This window comes from Balearica regulorum, chromosome 21, assembly GCF_011004875.1.
Source record: "Balearica regulorum gibbericeps isolate bBalReg1 chromosome 21, bBalReg1.pri, whole genome shotgun sequence".
Classification (NCBI taxonomy): domain Eukaryota; kingdom Metazoa; phylum Chordata; class Aves; order Gruiformes; family Gruidae; genus Balearica; species Balearica regulorum.
The window spans coordinates 1543165-1559564 of record NC_046204.1 but is presented as its reverse complement, the minus strand read 5'-3'; the positions used below and the strand labels follow the sequence as shown (position 1 = coordinate 1559564).

At 46.1% G+C, this 16400-nt stretch overlaps 1 protein-coding gene and 1 pseudogene across 1 annotated transcript; both read left to right on the top strand.

The window, feature by feature from the left end:
- The first annotated feature begins 7012 nt into the window (after positions 1-7012).
- On the top strand, positions 7013-11492 carry LOC104639620 (actin, muscle-type). The gene is given in 5 exon segments (XM_075773540.1): positions 7013-7028; positions 9519-9530; positions 10012-10212; positions 10215-10513; positions 10515-11492. Coding segments are annotated over 5 exon segments (1113 nt in total). The 3' UTR covers positions 11100-11492.
- Positions 11238-12467, top strand: LOC104639621 (uncharacterized; annotated as a pseudogene).
- Positions 12468-16400: the final 3933 nt, after the last annotated feature.

The following is a 16400-nucleotide window of genomic DNA, read 5'->3' as shown; positions in this document are numbered from 1 at the left end:
AGATGCACTCAGCAGTTGCTGGGTGCTTTCCCTTTAAATGGCTCCTGAGGTTTTAGTTTGGGAATTAAACTTCTTCGTCAGTATGTCCCCGTCTTTAGATTTCTGGGCTGATTTCTGCATCACTGTTCTGGTTTTAATAATCTTTGTTTGGTAGGATAAGAATTTTAGTTTCTACCTAAACATCCTAAGCCATTGGAGGCAAACAACTCTAAACAGATACATTAAACCTGAGAGTTTGAAAATGTACAAGGGAAAACCTTCAGTGTCTGTCCAGAGACAAATCTAATGAACCGGTACTTTCTATTAAGGGAAGTTTTGAGTGGCTCCCACAATACTTCTGATTACAACGTGAGGAATTTTACCTAATGAAGTTCCCAATTGCTCATGATTTTTCAGTCGGGCGGACCTGTTTCTGAACTCATCCATCTGCATTAGGTGCTTCTCCAGCTTCCATAGTAACTAGGCGATCCATCATCTTTAACGCACCTAGCCTTACAGTATCTTACAGAGAGACACGCTATGTCCGTTTTACAAACGTGCAGCCCGGGGTGTAGGGCACCGAGTGATTTGCCCAGCGTTACGGGGTTCACCTGCCGCTGGACAGGGTAAGAACATGGCTTTGCTGAGCTCCAGGCAAATGCCTCGCCTGCCAGGCTGTCCTTTCCCAGGGACGTACTTGCTGTATCAGATCAGCACCGGCCGAAGGTTGTTTCCCAAGTGTTCTTTTTCTCAAACTCGAAAAAGAGACTTTCAGAAATGAAGAAGTTGGAGTTTCTGAGAGGTACGGAACAGAGTGAGTAATGAAACAAGAAATCAAAACTTGCAAGTAATGTATTCAGCGTAAATGCCAGCTGCATTCTTTGGATAAATTACTCGCAATGAATAATTCAACCAGCGTCATCACTACGGGGCAGAGGAACAGGATTGTTTTTGAATCATTTGGCCTTTTTCTTCGTGAAAAGTTCAACCCAGATTCAGACCCTGATGCGTTCCAACTCCGGATCTGGGTTTCGCTTGTGGCTTGGCCGGAGATGGCCTAGGGTCAGATTCAGGCCTGCGCTGAGCACCCTCGCTTCTCTTTGAAATCTAAAGAAACTCCAGGAATTTGGTATCTTATAGGGTACAATTCAGAGCCACCCTTCAAAAAATGCATCTGTAGCCTCAAAACCTTGTGAAAATAGGAAAACATTGAAAGCCATTGAGGAATCCTGGATTAGCACAGCACACCGAGTAGGGAAAAGGCTGGTGGCCTTTGGAACAATTTCTCACATTAATTTTCTTCCACTGCTGACAGCTTTGATTTATTGCCTTAAGGCTGGTTAGAAAACACCCAGACATGAGCGAAGCCAGGAGTTATGGAAAGAAAAGGAAAATATGGTAAACGTAGTGATGAATAGCACCGGTAGATAGATAAACACTGCTCTGCACTCCTACTGCACCCAAATATTGTCTTAGAGTGAAGATGGGAACGGAGGTTTTGCTTGCACTTTCAGTATTTCTTCTTTCACTTCTAATATGGTGAATATTCTGCTAGAAATCCTCTGGGAGCTGTGGGTTTATTTTCTTTTTCTGTCAGCTGAATGCCAGCTGGAGCACCAGCCAAAGGAGGACTTTGAGAGAGAGAAACAGCGGCTGCGAAAGTTCTTTAAATTGTTTTATTGTGAGAATCCAGTGTAATGAATCCCTTACCTTTCCTCTTCTCTGGCACTGAAACGGGCTCTGCATCTACAGTTGATACCAGAATCCTGAGAGGCAGCTTCTCCATCCACCCACCCATCCCATCTTCTGCATCGTGCGTGTCTGGTTTTTCTGCCATTTGAGTTGCTGATACCCAGTTCTAAAATAGGACTTTTTTTTTTTTTTCGCAAGCCCAGGTTCAGGGAGAAGCACATTTCCAGCATTTTGCCTTTATAGGTACTACTTCATCAGCTGGTGGAAATCCATCCCCCGCATGTCAGAGCACCCGAGTGTCTGTAGCTGTCAAAGAGCAGGCGAAGCTCTCTGGGCATACCGCACGCTGCTCGAGTGGGTGCAGTTCTGGCAGTGCTAGGTGGAATTGCTCTCATCAAACCATCAAGAAGAGGAAGCTTGTCTTGGGATTTGCTGCTTTTTCTTCTGACAAATAAGGTTTGGTGGTGGACTTCTGCATCAAAGCGGATGTTTGAAGTTCAAATGATCACTTCAAAGTCTGATTGCCTGTCTGTGCTGGTGAAAAAACAATGTTGCTTGCAAGTGCTTCCTCCTTAGAAATCAAAATGATACGTTCTTATCAAATTTCTGTTGGGAAATATCATTTAGAGGGGGTTTTCTTGGTTACCAAAAGTATTTGCTGAGAATCCCTGTCTGCTCAGTGCTCTCACACGCCTTTTGCTACATCTAATTCCTGTTTACAAAAGAAGAACTGGCCCTGCAAACCAAAATGAACCAAATAACTGAGGAACACAACATCGTGAAAGTTGTCTTTAATTTCATCAATGGCTTTAAATATTTAGAAAGCACAATGTAAACTCCTTAAGAGCAAGCAGACAGATTTCTCCTGATGTTCAGAATTATTGGGATTCATAAACAGAGAGGCAGTTCTCAGGGTGTGGAACCGATGTTTCAGACTTTCCACCAAAGTTATATATGCTCATGCCGTTACAGCTCTTCCTTCAGCCCAAACTGTTGGCACAGCGTCCCGAAACGTTTCTCGTTAGTAAACTTTTCATAACCTCCAAAACTGCAACAACTGTAGAATAAAATGTACCAGGATGCCAGCTGGAGTTGGCACTTGGCGCAGGGCTCTCCGAGCTGTTTGCTTAGCTGGATTTGAAGGATGTTCCGGACCAGCTAGCAGGACATGTGACTGAGTTTTGACCTGAACCGCTGGCCCGGTTCCAGTCGTCCTGCATACTTCATGGGAATGCTTTCCACTTGTCGCTTTCAGACCTCAGACACAGCTTTTAACAATTTGCTCGTAAACCCAAGCCCAACGGCCATTGGAATATGGTTAGAGGTAACGGTACTTGGCTAAATAAAGCAACAATGAGATTCCAGAACAGCGCGCTCTGTGTTTAATGCTGAATTAACAGTTTTCCAAGGGCAAGAGAGCCCTGCTTTCCCTTTTTTTCCATCGTGCAATCTCCAAGCTCCCAAGAACCCTGATTTCTTTTACAAAGGCTCTTACCTGAGCAGACACGGAGCCGTACGTGTAGCAGGGAGCAGCACACAGGAGCTGGAAGCAGATGTCAGAGGGGCAGCTGTGGACCATGCCTTTGGTCCGCTCGCCCTGAAGAGGTCTGAGTGAGCGGTGCTCTGGCGGGGTTGTAAGAACAACCTGTTGCTTTGCCTTTGTTTTCAGGTTGGATGTTAGTGTTAGTACCGGGCTCGTGCTGGAAGGCATCGGGGTGGTCTGGAACCAGCCACCTGCTGAGATGCAGGAGATGGTGGGGGAGATGGCTGTGGTGGTTTTGCAGGGGGTCACCGCAGCACGGAGCTGGAGAGACAGGCTGGTGGTCAGGCAGGAGCTGGGACAGCGAGCAATGGGCTGCGCGGCTGTCAGCTGCTCTTCCTGGGCCTTCTTCCTAAAACTTGCCTTCTTCCTATTAGCGTTCCAGGGCAGCTTGTAGGGGATGGAGTTATTTCAGAGAGCGGAGCCACGAGGCCTCGGGTCTGCTGTTTCCCCAGGAAAGGTTCATTTGTGGGTGGGCGACTGGAGCTCAGCTTAGTGAAGTGGTTTTACCTGATTCAGAGCGTTCAGACAATAAGAAATAGAAGTCTTTCCTGGACTTCTCTTCACTTTCAAATAATCAAGTGTGTTATTTTAAATATAGAGATTTTTCAACCACATCTTTTATTTATGCATCATTTATATAATTTCCTAGGTGTAGATCATATTTTCTTTTCTCCAACATGGAAAATAACATGTAAACTCTGAGTAGTTCTCAGATGCTGAATTCCAAATTGTCTAAATTAAATTTGAATCCCAGTGGGTTCTGCACCTCCCTAGTAGTTCATCACTTGCAGGGTTTATTACATTTTAGACGATACCATTAAATCCAGCCACCCCTAGAGATACTGGTTAGACTTTGTGAGCCTAAAGAGTAGGAGACCATGAGTGAGTCCCCAGAGCTCTTCAGATTTAGCAATGCAGTAATTTAAGTTTCCTTTAAAAGGACAATGCGTTGTAACTTGTCTTTATATTTTATAATTTGTTTACAATCTTGATTTCCCTCCCTCCAGTACCTTTTAGGAATTACAAAATAAATGCATTTTCCCCCAGTTTTTTCTATTTAGCAAACATTGATTTTACTCCCTTCCCCAGTGCTTTTGTTCACTGCCAAAATTAACAGGGCTTTGCTTTCCAGAGGGTCTGTCTGGGGACGTCGGCAGGAGCGGATCCTGGTACGGGACTGGGTCCTGCTGCCTCCTCCCTGGCAGCTGCCCATGACGCCACCGAGGAGGTTTGGTGCTGAAAGGGTCTTGGAGGAGTCCAGGCCTGTCTCATGCTTTATAGGGACTTTTATTGGACTGTTCGCTTGTAACAGCAGACACTAAAACATAGAGCTTTAAAATGTTGTTGTTTCATGCCGCATGGTGGAGGGCCCAACCTTCCTGGCTCTGAGTTGCTTACTGAAACCTTTCATGGCCCGGAGCCGCAGACGTTGGCGAGACGCGTGGTCCCAAGGGACGCGGCGGCATCCACTTCCAAGTGCCTGCTAGCCTGCTGCTTCCAGTAGCTGGAGAGGCAGCTCCTTCGGCCCTGCTTGGCTACGCGTTGGCCCCCGAGGGTGGCAAAGCCCTCTCATGGTCCTGAACTTGAACCTCTGGGCAGCTTCATGTTCCTCAGGAACCACAGCTGGACCAGGCAGCCAAGGTGTCCTCACAGGATCATAGAATCATAGAATCACAGAATGGTTTGGGTTGGAAGGGACCTCAAAGATCATCTAGTTCCAACCCCCCTGCCATGGGCAGGGACACCCTCCACTAGACCACGTTGCCCAAAGCTTCATCCAACCTGGTCTTAAACACTTCCAGGGATGGGGCAGCCACAGCCTTTCTGGGCAACCTGTGCCAGTGCCTCACCACTCTAACAGTAAAGAATTTCTTTCTAACATCTAATCTAAATCGACCCTCCTTCAGCTTAAGGATGGGAGACTCCTCACAAGTTCAGCAGTCCAGCCCTGCCCAAAGGAAGGAAGAGCTACCCTAATCCTTCCTCAGGGGCAACGGCGTGGACTCCTAAAATCTTCCCTTGCTGCAGCTTAAGCCCACCTCTAGGATGTGGAGATGAGAGGGAAACCTCCTCCGGGCCAAGGTGCTGCCTCAGGGCTGAGCACCAGCTGCGCGTACAGGGTTCACTGCTGGGCTGCAGCGTGGGAAGCCCGTACTGCGCATCGCAGATCTGCGAGGAAAACTGAAAAGGGGGGTTTTGGCCATGTGGTACCCATAAAAATGAATGCAAAATGTTTCAAAAGTATATGAAATCTGCAGATAGGGGGTTTTTATGTTTCAAAAGTGTTGAATATTAAAAAAAAAAAAAAAAAAAAACCCTCAACAGGAGTTTAAATAAACACAGGCAAGTGAGTCAGCACGAAGATATAAAATCATCAGGAAAGGCCGAGTTTGTTTTAATATGGGGATTACTGTAAACACTAGGAGTGCATGGTAACAATTTGTAGCCCATGTGTTTTGAAATATCATAACTGGTGTCAATAAACACATTAAAATTCAACTTCAAAGAGCTCTGTGGATGTCTGGAGTGTCACGAAGACATTGCAAAATGGGGATTTGAGATGGAAACAAGTATGGGAGCAATCAAACACAGCTCCTATGTGAAGAAGGGGATCTTGTCAAGTTGTTAGAGCTAAGCATCTGTGATGGTGATTATTGCTTCTTACTGGCTAAGAACTGCTCTCAGCCCTTGATTTCTTTCACGCTGTCTCCCTTCCTCGCCTTCCACCCTGACCTGCTCGTTTGACTCACCCACCCGTTGGATCTCGCTTCTCAGACTGAATTCTTTTGAGCAGGGCTTGCTGTCTGGTTCTGCTGTCTCCGGGAAAGCCCACCGGATTTCCAGGCAGTATCGCAGTATAAATAACAAATCTGTTTTGTATCTGTGCCAGAATGACTTGTGGCACAGAGCGAGTGTCCTCCTCACGTGCTGACGGGCCGACTGGGTAAAGGCGTCTGTCGTCGCTGCGGCAGTTGATGCGCTTTGATTCTTCCCTGCGCTGTGAACTGCTCCAGGTTTTTGGGGTACGGAGAAGGGCGAGCAGCCTCCGTTCTGTCTTCCCCACATACGGTTTCAATGGCAGTATTCTGAACAGAAGTATTTTGTCCCTCCTCATTCAAACTTCCACTGGGCTGAAATACCCTCTTTTCCTCACTTTTTCTCTTGTAATGTTTATTTCTGATGCATTTGGATTCACTCCATCACTGCACTCCTATTTGTTACACAAATCATACGCATGCTCGGGGGAGACGGTTCTATAACTGTGATCTTTCAGCTGTAAAAGCGCAGACTTCTAACACTTGAGCTTTAGCACTTTAATAAATCCTCTGGTTGTTTCTGGGATATCCCAGAAAGTGCTGAATTACTACTGTACGTAAAAAGGCACTACACTTCTGTTTACATGACTCTCTGCCTTGAGACTCGTGTCCACCACATGCCAGTCTCTTGTTGTTTTTTGGGGTTTTTTTTTATTATTTTCACCTCTTTGATGTATTTAATGCATTGCTTCACAGCAATAAAAAGTTTCAGCTTAAAATCCGCTTGGAAAGTCGCATCGGGGATGCCGTTGACAGAGCCGCTGTCGCAGAGCTCTCGGCCAACAGCCCCACGCCTGTCCTGCCCACCCAACGGCGGCAATGGCGAAGCCGTAAGCCAAGAAGATAATCCACATTTTAGGGGGTTGTAAACAAAGATGGGGGAGAGATGTGCCCCACTAAGGTGGCAGATATATCTTGACTGAGAGAGCTAAGCTATTTGATGGAGAAATTAATGCCAATGCATCAAGTGCCTGTCAAGTTTATGAAGGATAAGGCAGGTGTTCCTCAGAGCTGTACGTCTGAGGTTTCCTAATAATTGTGTTAGCAAAATGAGTTGCCTGTAGGAAACTGGGAAAGACTCAGAGTGGAGTGAGTTTGGGGAATGCACCGATTCCTTGCAATTGTCCCCTTTTTCTGTGAAACAGAAAAAATCCTGCTTGCCTGGAGTTCATTAAGGGCTTCTCTGATGAAGCGTTATTATTTCTGGGGTTTCACCTGTATTCAGCGTACTGTAATCACATCCAGAAAGGTCAGCTGAGGATGCCAAGACTCACACAAATGCAAAGGAAGAACAGGGCCGACATCAAAATAGTCTGGTGTGGAAAGGCACGGAGAGAAGCACCTCTCCCCCAGCCTCTGGTCTGACTTTCTCTTCTTGGTCATGCTTTCTAGATGCAGACAGACATTTATCCCCGCTGCTACCGCTGTCACACATCGGTCGGGCCCTTGGGGTTTATGTGGGCATTCAGCCCATCCTTTTCCCTCTGGTTTTACCCCAGGTGAACTCAGACTTTCCAAAGCTCATCACCCTTTTCGAGGTGATTTCCAGTCTGGCCCGAGTCAGAATCTGCCCGGTGTTACGTGTTTGTCTCCAGAAATATGTGGACAGAGGATGGCTATGGAGAACGGACAAGTCCTGGCCTGCCTGGGGGATCAGTTCTGTGCAGGCGACACGGTCAATAGAGCAAAAAGACACGCGTAAGCCGGTAAGTAAAAATGTGAAGCAAGCAGGACTGGCCCATGAACACCACCTTTAACTATCTACGATTTTTGACGATCCAGTGTCTGTGGGACAGAGCTCATTTACATGTGCTGTGTCGTGGGAATTACGTTATTACTGCGTTTCCAACGTGCCTCTCAGCTTCCAGTTTGTATTCCATCCCCTTAAGAGGTGACAAACAGTGGACGCCATCTAGTCAAGCCGTTAGCAGCGCGTGTGCAGTGGATTTGCTCGTCCCGGGCAGCCTCGGGCAAACGCCAAAGACGGCCGGGCGCTCAGAACACGAGCTGTCTTCCCATCCCTGAATGAGATCTTGTCGTGTCAGCTATACTGCCGGGTGAGCACAGGAAACTTCTGATGTCTCAGATGATTGTCTCCTCTACGGGTTCAATTTACAGTACAGCTAAACACAAACAGTGATTTCACTTATTACAAACCCTATAGTAGATTAATTCACACATGCCCTTTTTAAGGTGATTTATGACAGAACCAATATGAGGGAACAGACGAACATTCCTGCGTCTAGGTTCAACTGCCATTTAATAATCACAGCCAATATTCCCCTGTTTTAATACTCAACATCACGCTCAAAACGGGGTGCTTCTCTCTAAGCTGCGCGCAGACCATCGCAGGATGAAATGGGGCTTCTGGCGTGATGCATGTACCAACCTCTGCAATGATTAGGACACCTGTTGACATTAATATTGAAGCATGCATGAAAACAAGCGTGCCCCGCACTGAAATACACGTACACAAATACGAAGAGGATTAGAGACATTGCTAAAATGGATACAGGGGCATTTAACACAAACATGTCTGGAATCTAAGCGGGATGGAAATAACATACACAGAGCTGATCCCTCGTTAGATGGGTTTTTTTCCTTTTAGTAGTTGATCTGGGGCATACACGTCTCCGTACAAGGAGGTCATTTGCTTACACTTAAAATTTCTGTTTAATATATATCTTTGTTTGGAATCTGCCTCTGATTCATAACCACCTTCATTTAGTAGCTGGCACCTTTGCCATGCGAGCTGCAGGAAAAAGTAATTAAATTTAATAGAAGCCACCCTTGCTTTGAAGCTGCCCTGGATTTAGAGCCACAAGGAGAAGCAATTAAACTCTGGCAGCCAAGGATTCAAACTGAAGTTATATAGTGATTTATTTTTTTCTAAAGGAAATTTTCTCTGTAAATGGATTTGGATTGTCAGATCTGATTGGATTCAAAGCTATAGAAATTTCCTTCTTTGGGAAATCTTCTCTTGAAGCAAAATTTTTTTTAAAAAACCCAACAATTAGATGTGAAATGGGGATCAGTTGTGAAGATCTAGGATTTTTTTTAATCCTGTTAAACAGACTTCCAAAAAAGAGTTTGTTCTTCTCAGCAAAGTGCTGAATGGAAAAGAGAAGCGTGGAAGGAAGGCATCTGCGTGTCTGTTTATTTGCAGGCAGGTCAGCTTGTCAGCAGCCTAGGATATAGACTCATTACGGGAAGGAATTTTTTTTGCATTAGAAAGTATTATAAGCATTGTTTAAAGCTGTCAGGGTTTTTTAAACCAGCAAGACACAGAAATTACTATTTCACTTTTGTGATTTTACCAAAAAATAGTTTTTAAATTAAGTAACTAGAACAGGAAAAAATATTCCAGAATGCCATAATCAGTGCCAAACATAGTTCTAACTATGTAAAAATATTTTTCAGAGTTTCCTATAAAGGAACAGAAAAGATTCAGCTGAAAAAGGTCTGCTTCCAGTGCAGACATTATTCAGAAAAGCAAACTGGTAATTCAGTTAATACTTACAGGGAGGCAAAATTGTCCTAATCTTCACCAACTCTTGGAAATATTTCTAGAGTGTTAGCTAAGCCAGAAGCACGTGTGAAAAATTTAATTATTGTCATGCATGTATTTTGCAATATACGCTTTTCAATTCTGAGGAAAAAAGTATTCTCAGGCTCAGCACCGGGATACATTCACGGTCCGTGAGCTGTGGATCGGCCTCGGTGAATTCATAGTCCTCTGGCTGGAGACGTGGTAAAGCTGCTCTGGCCATATCCAGGGAAGCGTCTGGGAAAACGTATTATTGTATCACTGGCCATTGTGAGGTAGTTGGGGACAAACATGTTGGAAACGGCAAGCTGTACATCCCCGAGAAGACTTCCCTAGCCATGGTGACCAGCCTGTAAAAGGGGAACGGGCAAACAGTGCCGGGGAGCCATCAGCTCCATGAAGAATGTTTGACCCCAACGTTTTGGATGTCCCAGCTGTAATCTTTGACAATGGGTCTGGGTTATTCAAAGCGGGTATCGCAGGTGACAGTGGCCCAAGGTCTGTTTTTACAGCAATCGTTGGTCGCTCAAAAGTCAAAGCTACAATGCTGGGAGCTGGACAGAAAGAATGTTACGTTGGAGAAGAAGCTCAGGCCAAAAGAGGCATCCTGTCTTTGAATTATCCAATTGACCATGGCATGATATGGAAAGGATCTGGAGACATGTCTATGAGTATGAGCTGAGAATCAAAGCCAGTGAAAGGCCAGTGCTGCTGACTGAAGCCCCCCTCAACCCTCTGCAGAACCAGGAAAAAATGATGGAGATCATGTTCGAAGGCTTCATGGTACTAGCTATGTATGTTGCCGTCCAGGCAACGCTGGCTCTCTACGCGTCGGCCCGCATTACTGGAATAGTCATGGACAGCGGGGATGGTGTTACCCACACTGTCCCCATGTATGAAGGATACTGCTTACCTCACACCATCTCCAGGCTGGATATTGGCTGGCCGGGATATCACCGAATATTTTATGAAGCTTCTTTTGGAGAGTGGGCACACTTTCATTAGCACAGCTGAAAGGGAAATTGTGAGAGATATCAAAGAGAAGTTGTGCTACATAGCTTTAGACCCCACCCAAGAAAGGAAAGCAAAGCCAGAAGAAATCATGAGAGAATACAAATTGCCTGACAACAATATCATCCAGATAGGCAACCAGCTCTTTCGTGCACCAGAGACCCTTTTTGTGCCTGCAAACATTGGAGTTGAAGCTCCTGGTGTGCACAAAACGATCTTCAACAGCATCATGAAGTGTGACATCGACGTGCGCAGGAATCTTTGTGGCAACATCCTGCTCTCGGGTGGGTCCACGCTTTTCCCTGGCCTGGAGGAGCGGATCCTGAAGGAGATGAAGCTGCAAGTTCCAGCTGGCATGTTTGTGAGGATCATCGCACCCCCCGAGAGAAAATACTGTGTGTGGATTGGGGCCTCCATCCTCACCTGCCTGACGTCTTTCAAACAAATGTGGGTCACCGTGGACGATTACAGAGATTTTGGGGCAGCTGTCATTCACCGGAAATGCTTTTAAGGAGAACGTCAGGCCAAGCGAATGGCTCACCACAACACCACCTGAGCAAGAAACCCTGCTGAGAGCTGACTGCCCTAAAAGGTGCTACAGCCCTTTGTGTGGCCGATGAAAGCTGTATGAAAATAAAACATTAAAAACATGGGTGACAAGGATCTTCTTATCATCTCCCCTCCCCTTCGCTGAGTTTACAGGTGTGCACATATCACAGGGATGCAGTAACTCCCTCACCGACTCAGAGTCATACGGGGAGCAGCGTACCTCCTCTGCTGGGAGATTCTTCCCTCTAAGGTCTTTGAGCTATCTAGGGGCTGTATTCTAAAACTAGCTCTCACGTTATTTTTGACCTCATTAAAAATGTCTCCTTTAGAAACCCAGCAAAACCCCAAACAGAATCCAGATATAAATCAATGCAAATGCAATTACTGTAACCGACGCTCCTCTGCGCCTGAGCGTCTGAAAAAATCCATTGATCCTCTGCTGCAATTTATCTGGGAAGTAAGAACACCCAGTTTCACTTCCAAGTACTAGCCCTGAATCCAAATGCTCCGCGCTGCCGGCTCCCTGGAGGAAGCAGCGTTGCCAGTGCAGCTGCAGAGGATTGTGAGCTTGGCGGAACGGTGCCTGTTTGCGACTGGGGGATCTAGAACGTTGCTCTGTGCCAGCAGCCACTGCCAGGGACGGCACTGTCCTGCGCAGGACGTCTGACTCCGCAGCAGTGATTTTTGACATCAGCTCTGGACAGTGTAAGGCTGGTCTGTCAGGGGAACAGGCACCCTGTTCGGTTCTTTCTGCTGTTGTGGGATACCCCAAATTCAAGCTCGTCGTGTTTGGGGTGAGCCGTAAGGATTGCTGCTAGATAGGGGAAGAAGCACAGTCCAAAAGGGGCATTTTGTCTTTTACTTACCCAATGGAAAACGGGTTAGTTCCATCCTGGGACAACATGGAGAAGATTTGGAGATACCTACATGAGCAAGAACTCAAAATGAAACCGAGTGAGAGGCCAGCACTGCTGACCGAGACCCCTCTCAATCCTTTGTCGCATCAAGAAAAAGCGGCTGAGACGATGCTCGAGAGCTTTCAGGTGCTGCCCTTCTCGTGGCTCCGCAGGCGCTGACAGCCCTGTATGCCTGTGCCCACACAACCGGACCAGTGCTGGACGGTGGCAATGGTGTCACCCGCACGGTCCCCGTCTACAAAGGCTATTGATTACCTGCTACATGGCATTTCCAGGCTGGATTTTGCAGACAAAGGTGTAACCTTGCTAGGCTCCTCTCGGAGACCAGGCACTCCTTCGTAAGCACATCAGAGAGAGAAATTGTCAGGGATATGAGGGAGAAGCTGTGCTGTGTTGCGTTAGATCCTAGCTAAAATACACAGGAAAAGCCTGAAAAATTTGTATGGGAGTGCATTCTCCCTGATGGAAGGGCTGTCAAGGCAGGAGGCCAGATGCTTTGAGCTCCTGAAGTGTTTTTTGTGGCTGCAGAGGCAGAAATCCCAGGGCCAGGAGTTGGAGGGATGGTCCTCCAGTGCATCGCCAAGCATCGTGAGCATATCCAGTCCAACATCCTAAGGAACATGCTGTAATTGGGTTGGTTGACTCCAAGGTTTCCAGAAGAGGCTACTGAAGGAGCTCCAGACAGGAGTTCCCAGCACAATTCAAATCAAGGTCATCTCGCCACAAGGTCAGAGGTACTCTGTGTGGACTGGGGCTTCCATCCTTGCCAGCTTAAGTGCATTTAGGAATATGTGGGTTACCAGGGAATATTATAATGAGGTTGGACCAACAGTACTCCAGAGAAAATGCTTTTGAAAACTTTAGTAGGACCATCCAGGAATTTTTTTTTTAAGTGCCAATCTGAACAGCTGGAGAGCAGTTAATCAGTACAAAAATAATTGATTTATAGTAAGTGATTTTATAGCTTACTAAAGAAAGGTCCCTTGTGCATTAGGTTGAAGAAAGAGTCCTTGTTCAGAGCATTTTTGCTATCCAAGATGTTGGTTTTAATTCTAGAAATGTGTTGATCCCTCCTAGAACTGCAAACAGTTTGTCAGACTTTTAAACACTTGAGAACAAGCCACCTCCATCCCATGCCCGTGGGGGCTGGCTCCTTGCCACTCACCATAAACCTCCGAAGAGTGGAAAGAGACCTCTGATGGAGAAATAGAGGGCTCAGGGGTATTGCTGACCCTTCAGCACAGCACTGGGGATCTCCTCCAGCAGCCCTGGAGATGCTCACAGGGGAATGAACTTCTAAATTTGGTTTTGCTCACAAAATGGAAATAAGTTGATCGGTCCCTTAAAGCAGAGCTCTCAAACCTGGGATCTCTCTGTGCCATTGGCAGCTTTGCCATGCGGTTTGCAGTGTCACATCACGGAAACCATTGCCTCCGTTTGTCCATCTGTGGGATTTCACTACTATTCTAGCATCGGGACTATGTAAGACTACACTTAGATAATGTTAATTAAAATTAGTAAATTAATCAGAGAGCACAAAGTGAAAGGTATCTAGTTTGGGCTCATTCTTAAGAGGACTCCTGAGCAAATGTTTTGATGTCAGGCATCTAGGAGAAGGTGGAGGCATTGGTCCCTACCTGACACTGATTCTCTTTTGGGAACAGCTGAGTATGTCAGGAGAAGGTGTTCTTCCTCTACCCCACCACCCGGAGCCAGGGAAAGGGACAAAAGAATCCTGCAGCTATTTGCTGGACTCACTCAGCAAATCTGCCTTGCCAAGCTCAGTTTCTGCAAATCATTCCCCCAAATAAGCTTAACTAGCATAAATGTCATGGCTAACTGGTTGGATTTCCAAAGTGAACAATGAAATTCATAACAAAGGTGTGAATTTTCAGCAAGGAAATTTGCATTCCAATAAGTTGAAAATGGTGCATTTACAGTGATCATCATTATCCACACCTGCAAATACATGCATTGCATCCAGTCAGGCAATAGAAACCTCGTCATAATTTGTGAAACTAATTAGCACTGTGATTTATATATTGTTCAAAAGTTATTTGAAAAAAATCCAGAAGATATACCTGAGAACTTCTTGAGTTTGTTCAGGACTACCATGAAAGGAGGAAAGGAGCTGAAATCTGTGTTGTTAATTATTGAATACAGTGTCTGGCTATTTTCATTCAGCTCTGGAGATGAATCTTCAAACTCATTGATGCCCTCTGCTGCCTCGGGACTGATTAGTCATCTATCACCTCTCGCTGCCCTTTGAAGAATCACACCGCTCTTTTCCTTTTCTGCAAGACATTTACAAGTGCTCTGAAGGGAGGCACATCTAACTCCGTGCTCAGTTGTCCACCGAGCCCTGGAGCGCTTCCTCAGCAGAGCGAGGGGAAAACCAAAAAGGGCTGAAAGACCCGGCTGCGGAGGACGTGGGCAGGGGGGAGGAGGGCGATTTGTGGATGACTCCAGCAGTAACTACAGCAAGACCCACCTAACCGCATCTTCCTCGGTGATCAGAGTGAAAGCGTAAAGCAGAGAGCCTGGAGTAAAGCACGTAGCTCTTTCCTGCTCCGCTTGGGCCCTAAGGCTTCAGAAGGTTGAGATATATTACTCCGTCAAGTTAGTGCAAGTATTCAGAGCACTTTCAGAGCTGTTATGAAATCAGAATCTGCAATCTTGGATCTTACTTCTATTACAGTACGTTACCTTTTAGCAGCCCACTGGAAATGTGTAAACAAACGAGGTACAACTGTAGACAGTTTAAATATTTTACAGCTCACTGACTTCCATATGAGGAGGGATTTGCAGTAACTTAAGTGTTTAGACTCCTGCTCCAATAATCTAATGCAAATAAAAATGCAAAAAACAGCGTGCTGGCAAGCAGAGGGAACCTGAGCGAGCAGTGCAACCCGAGGTAGTTGTCGGGAAGAGGAAAAGAAAAGGAAAAAGCATGATAACTCTGCAAACCCAGATGCAGACACAAACCGTGTTTGGAGAGTGACACCTAGCAGAGCTCCGAGTGTGTTTTAATGAGATTACACCCTTGCAGAACAAGATATTGCCGGATGTAATCCAGGACGGATTAATTGATACCAAACTTGTTTTACATCAAGGGACCTGGTGCAGCTCCTCCCGGCTGAAAATCACTCAGCAAACCCTTATTACGGGGATGCAGCACCCACAGCACGGGCTTGGCCGGGCTGTTTCCATCGACCTCCTAGGCATGACTTTGCTCAAGAACACACAAGAAGATAGAAGTTGGCACATGTTCCATGGCTCTCGACTTGATATCAGCCTCTTGGTCACCTTGTGCTTCCATCACTGCACGGGGCACTGGAAATTCATTGCTTCGTTTATATTTCATTCTTGTTTTGAAGAGGTCTAAGGTATTAATCATTTGGGACCTTATTCCCTTGGCAGGAGTTGCAGGAATCCTTCCTCGGATGTATTTCCACCTATGCTCTGCCTGTCCTGCGGATACATAGAGGATTTAAATTGTAAATGCCTGGGATCTTTCCAGCCTCAGGAAAGCCACACTGAATATGGGACCAGTCGCAGGGATTAGAGAGGCCTGAGTTAACTCCTAGATTTACCAGTGATTTGTTGTGGAATGAAACGTTTCATCTTGGGCACATCAGGCATCGGTTCCCACGTACAAACACCCATCTTTTGTTGCATCCTCTACGTGTCCGGCAGGCTATTCAGGCTAAGTGCTGTCTCTTGCTTTAAGAGCACGTGTCAGTGCAAAGACCTGGGACTTTGGGGCCACAAGATCAGAAACAGAAAATCGTTCGTGAAGTTTGCACTGGAATTACATAAAAATCTCAACCTGCTCCTGGTAATTTTTTGCCTCCCTCCCCAAGTCTCATTTAAGTTTCAATCCAGCAGCAGCTCTTTATTTTCTTCTAAATGTCAAACAATTCATCATTTTGCACTTTCCCCATTCCCTGTGAATTTAAAGGTTTTATTGGTATGCAGTATTGTCAGCGTGGGACAATGCACACTGATTACCCAAAACAACGTGGTTTTTGTCACCCTGCCCATTTTTAGTTGCGAGCTCTCGAGAAATGTATGAGAGCTCTTGCTTTCCCCCTCTCCTCCCTGTTATCATATGCACAATAAAAAGCCTGGGTTCAAATACACACTAGACAAATAATTATTATCTTTATTTTTCAAATCCCCTGTCCCCTGCCCTCGGCCACGCTGAGCCGCGTGAGCACGCTGCTGGAAAGGTGCCCTCAGCCCTGCAGGTCGCAGGGAGGATGGTGATGGAGAGCTGGTGCTGAGAGCAGCTGGATGGAGAGTGCCAAGTCCATCTCTTCAGAAGGGGCACGGAGGAAAGGGGG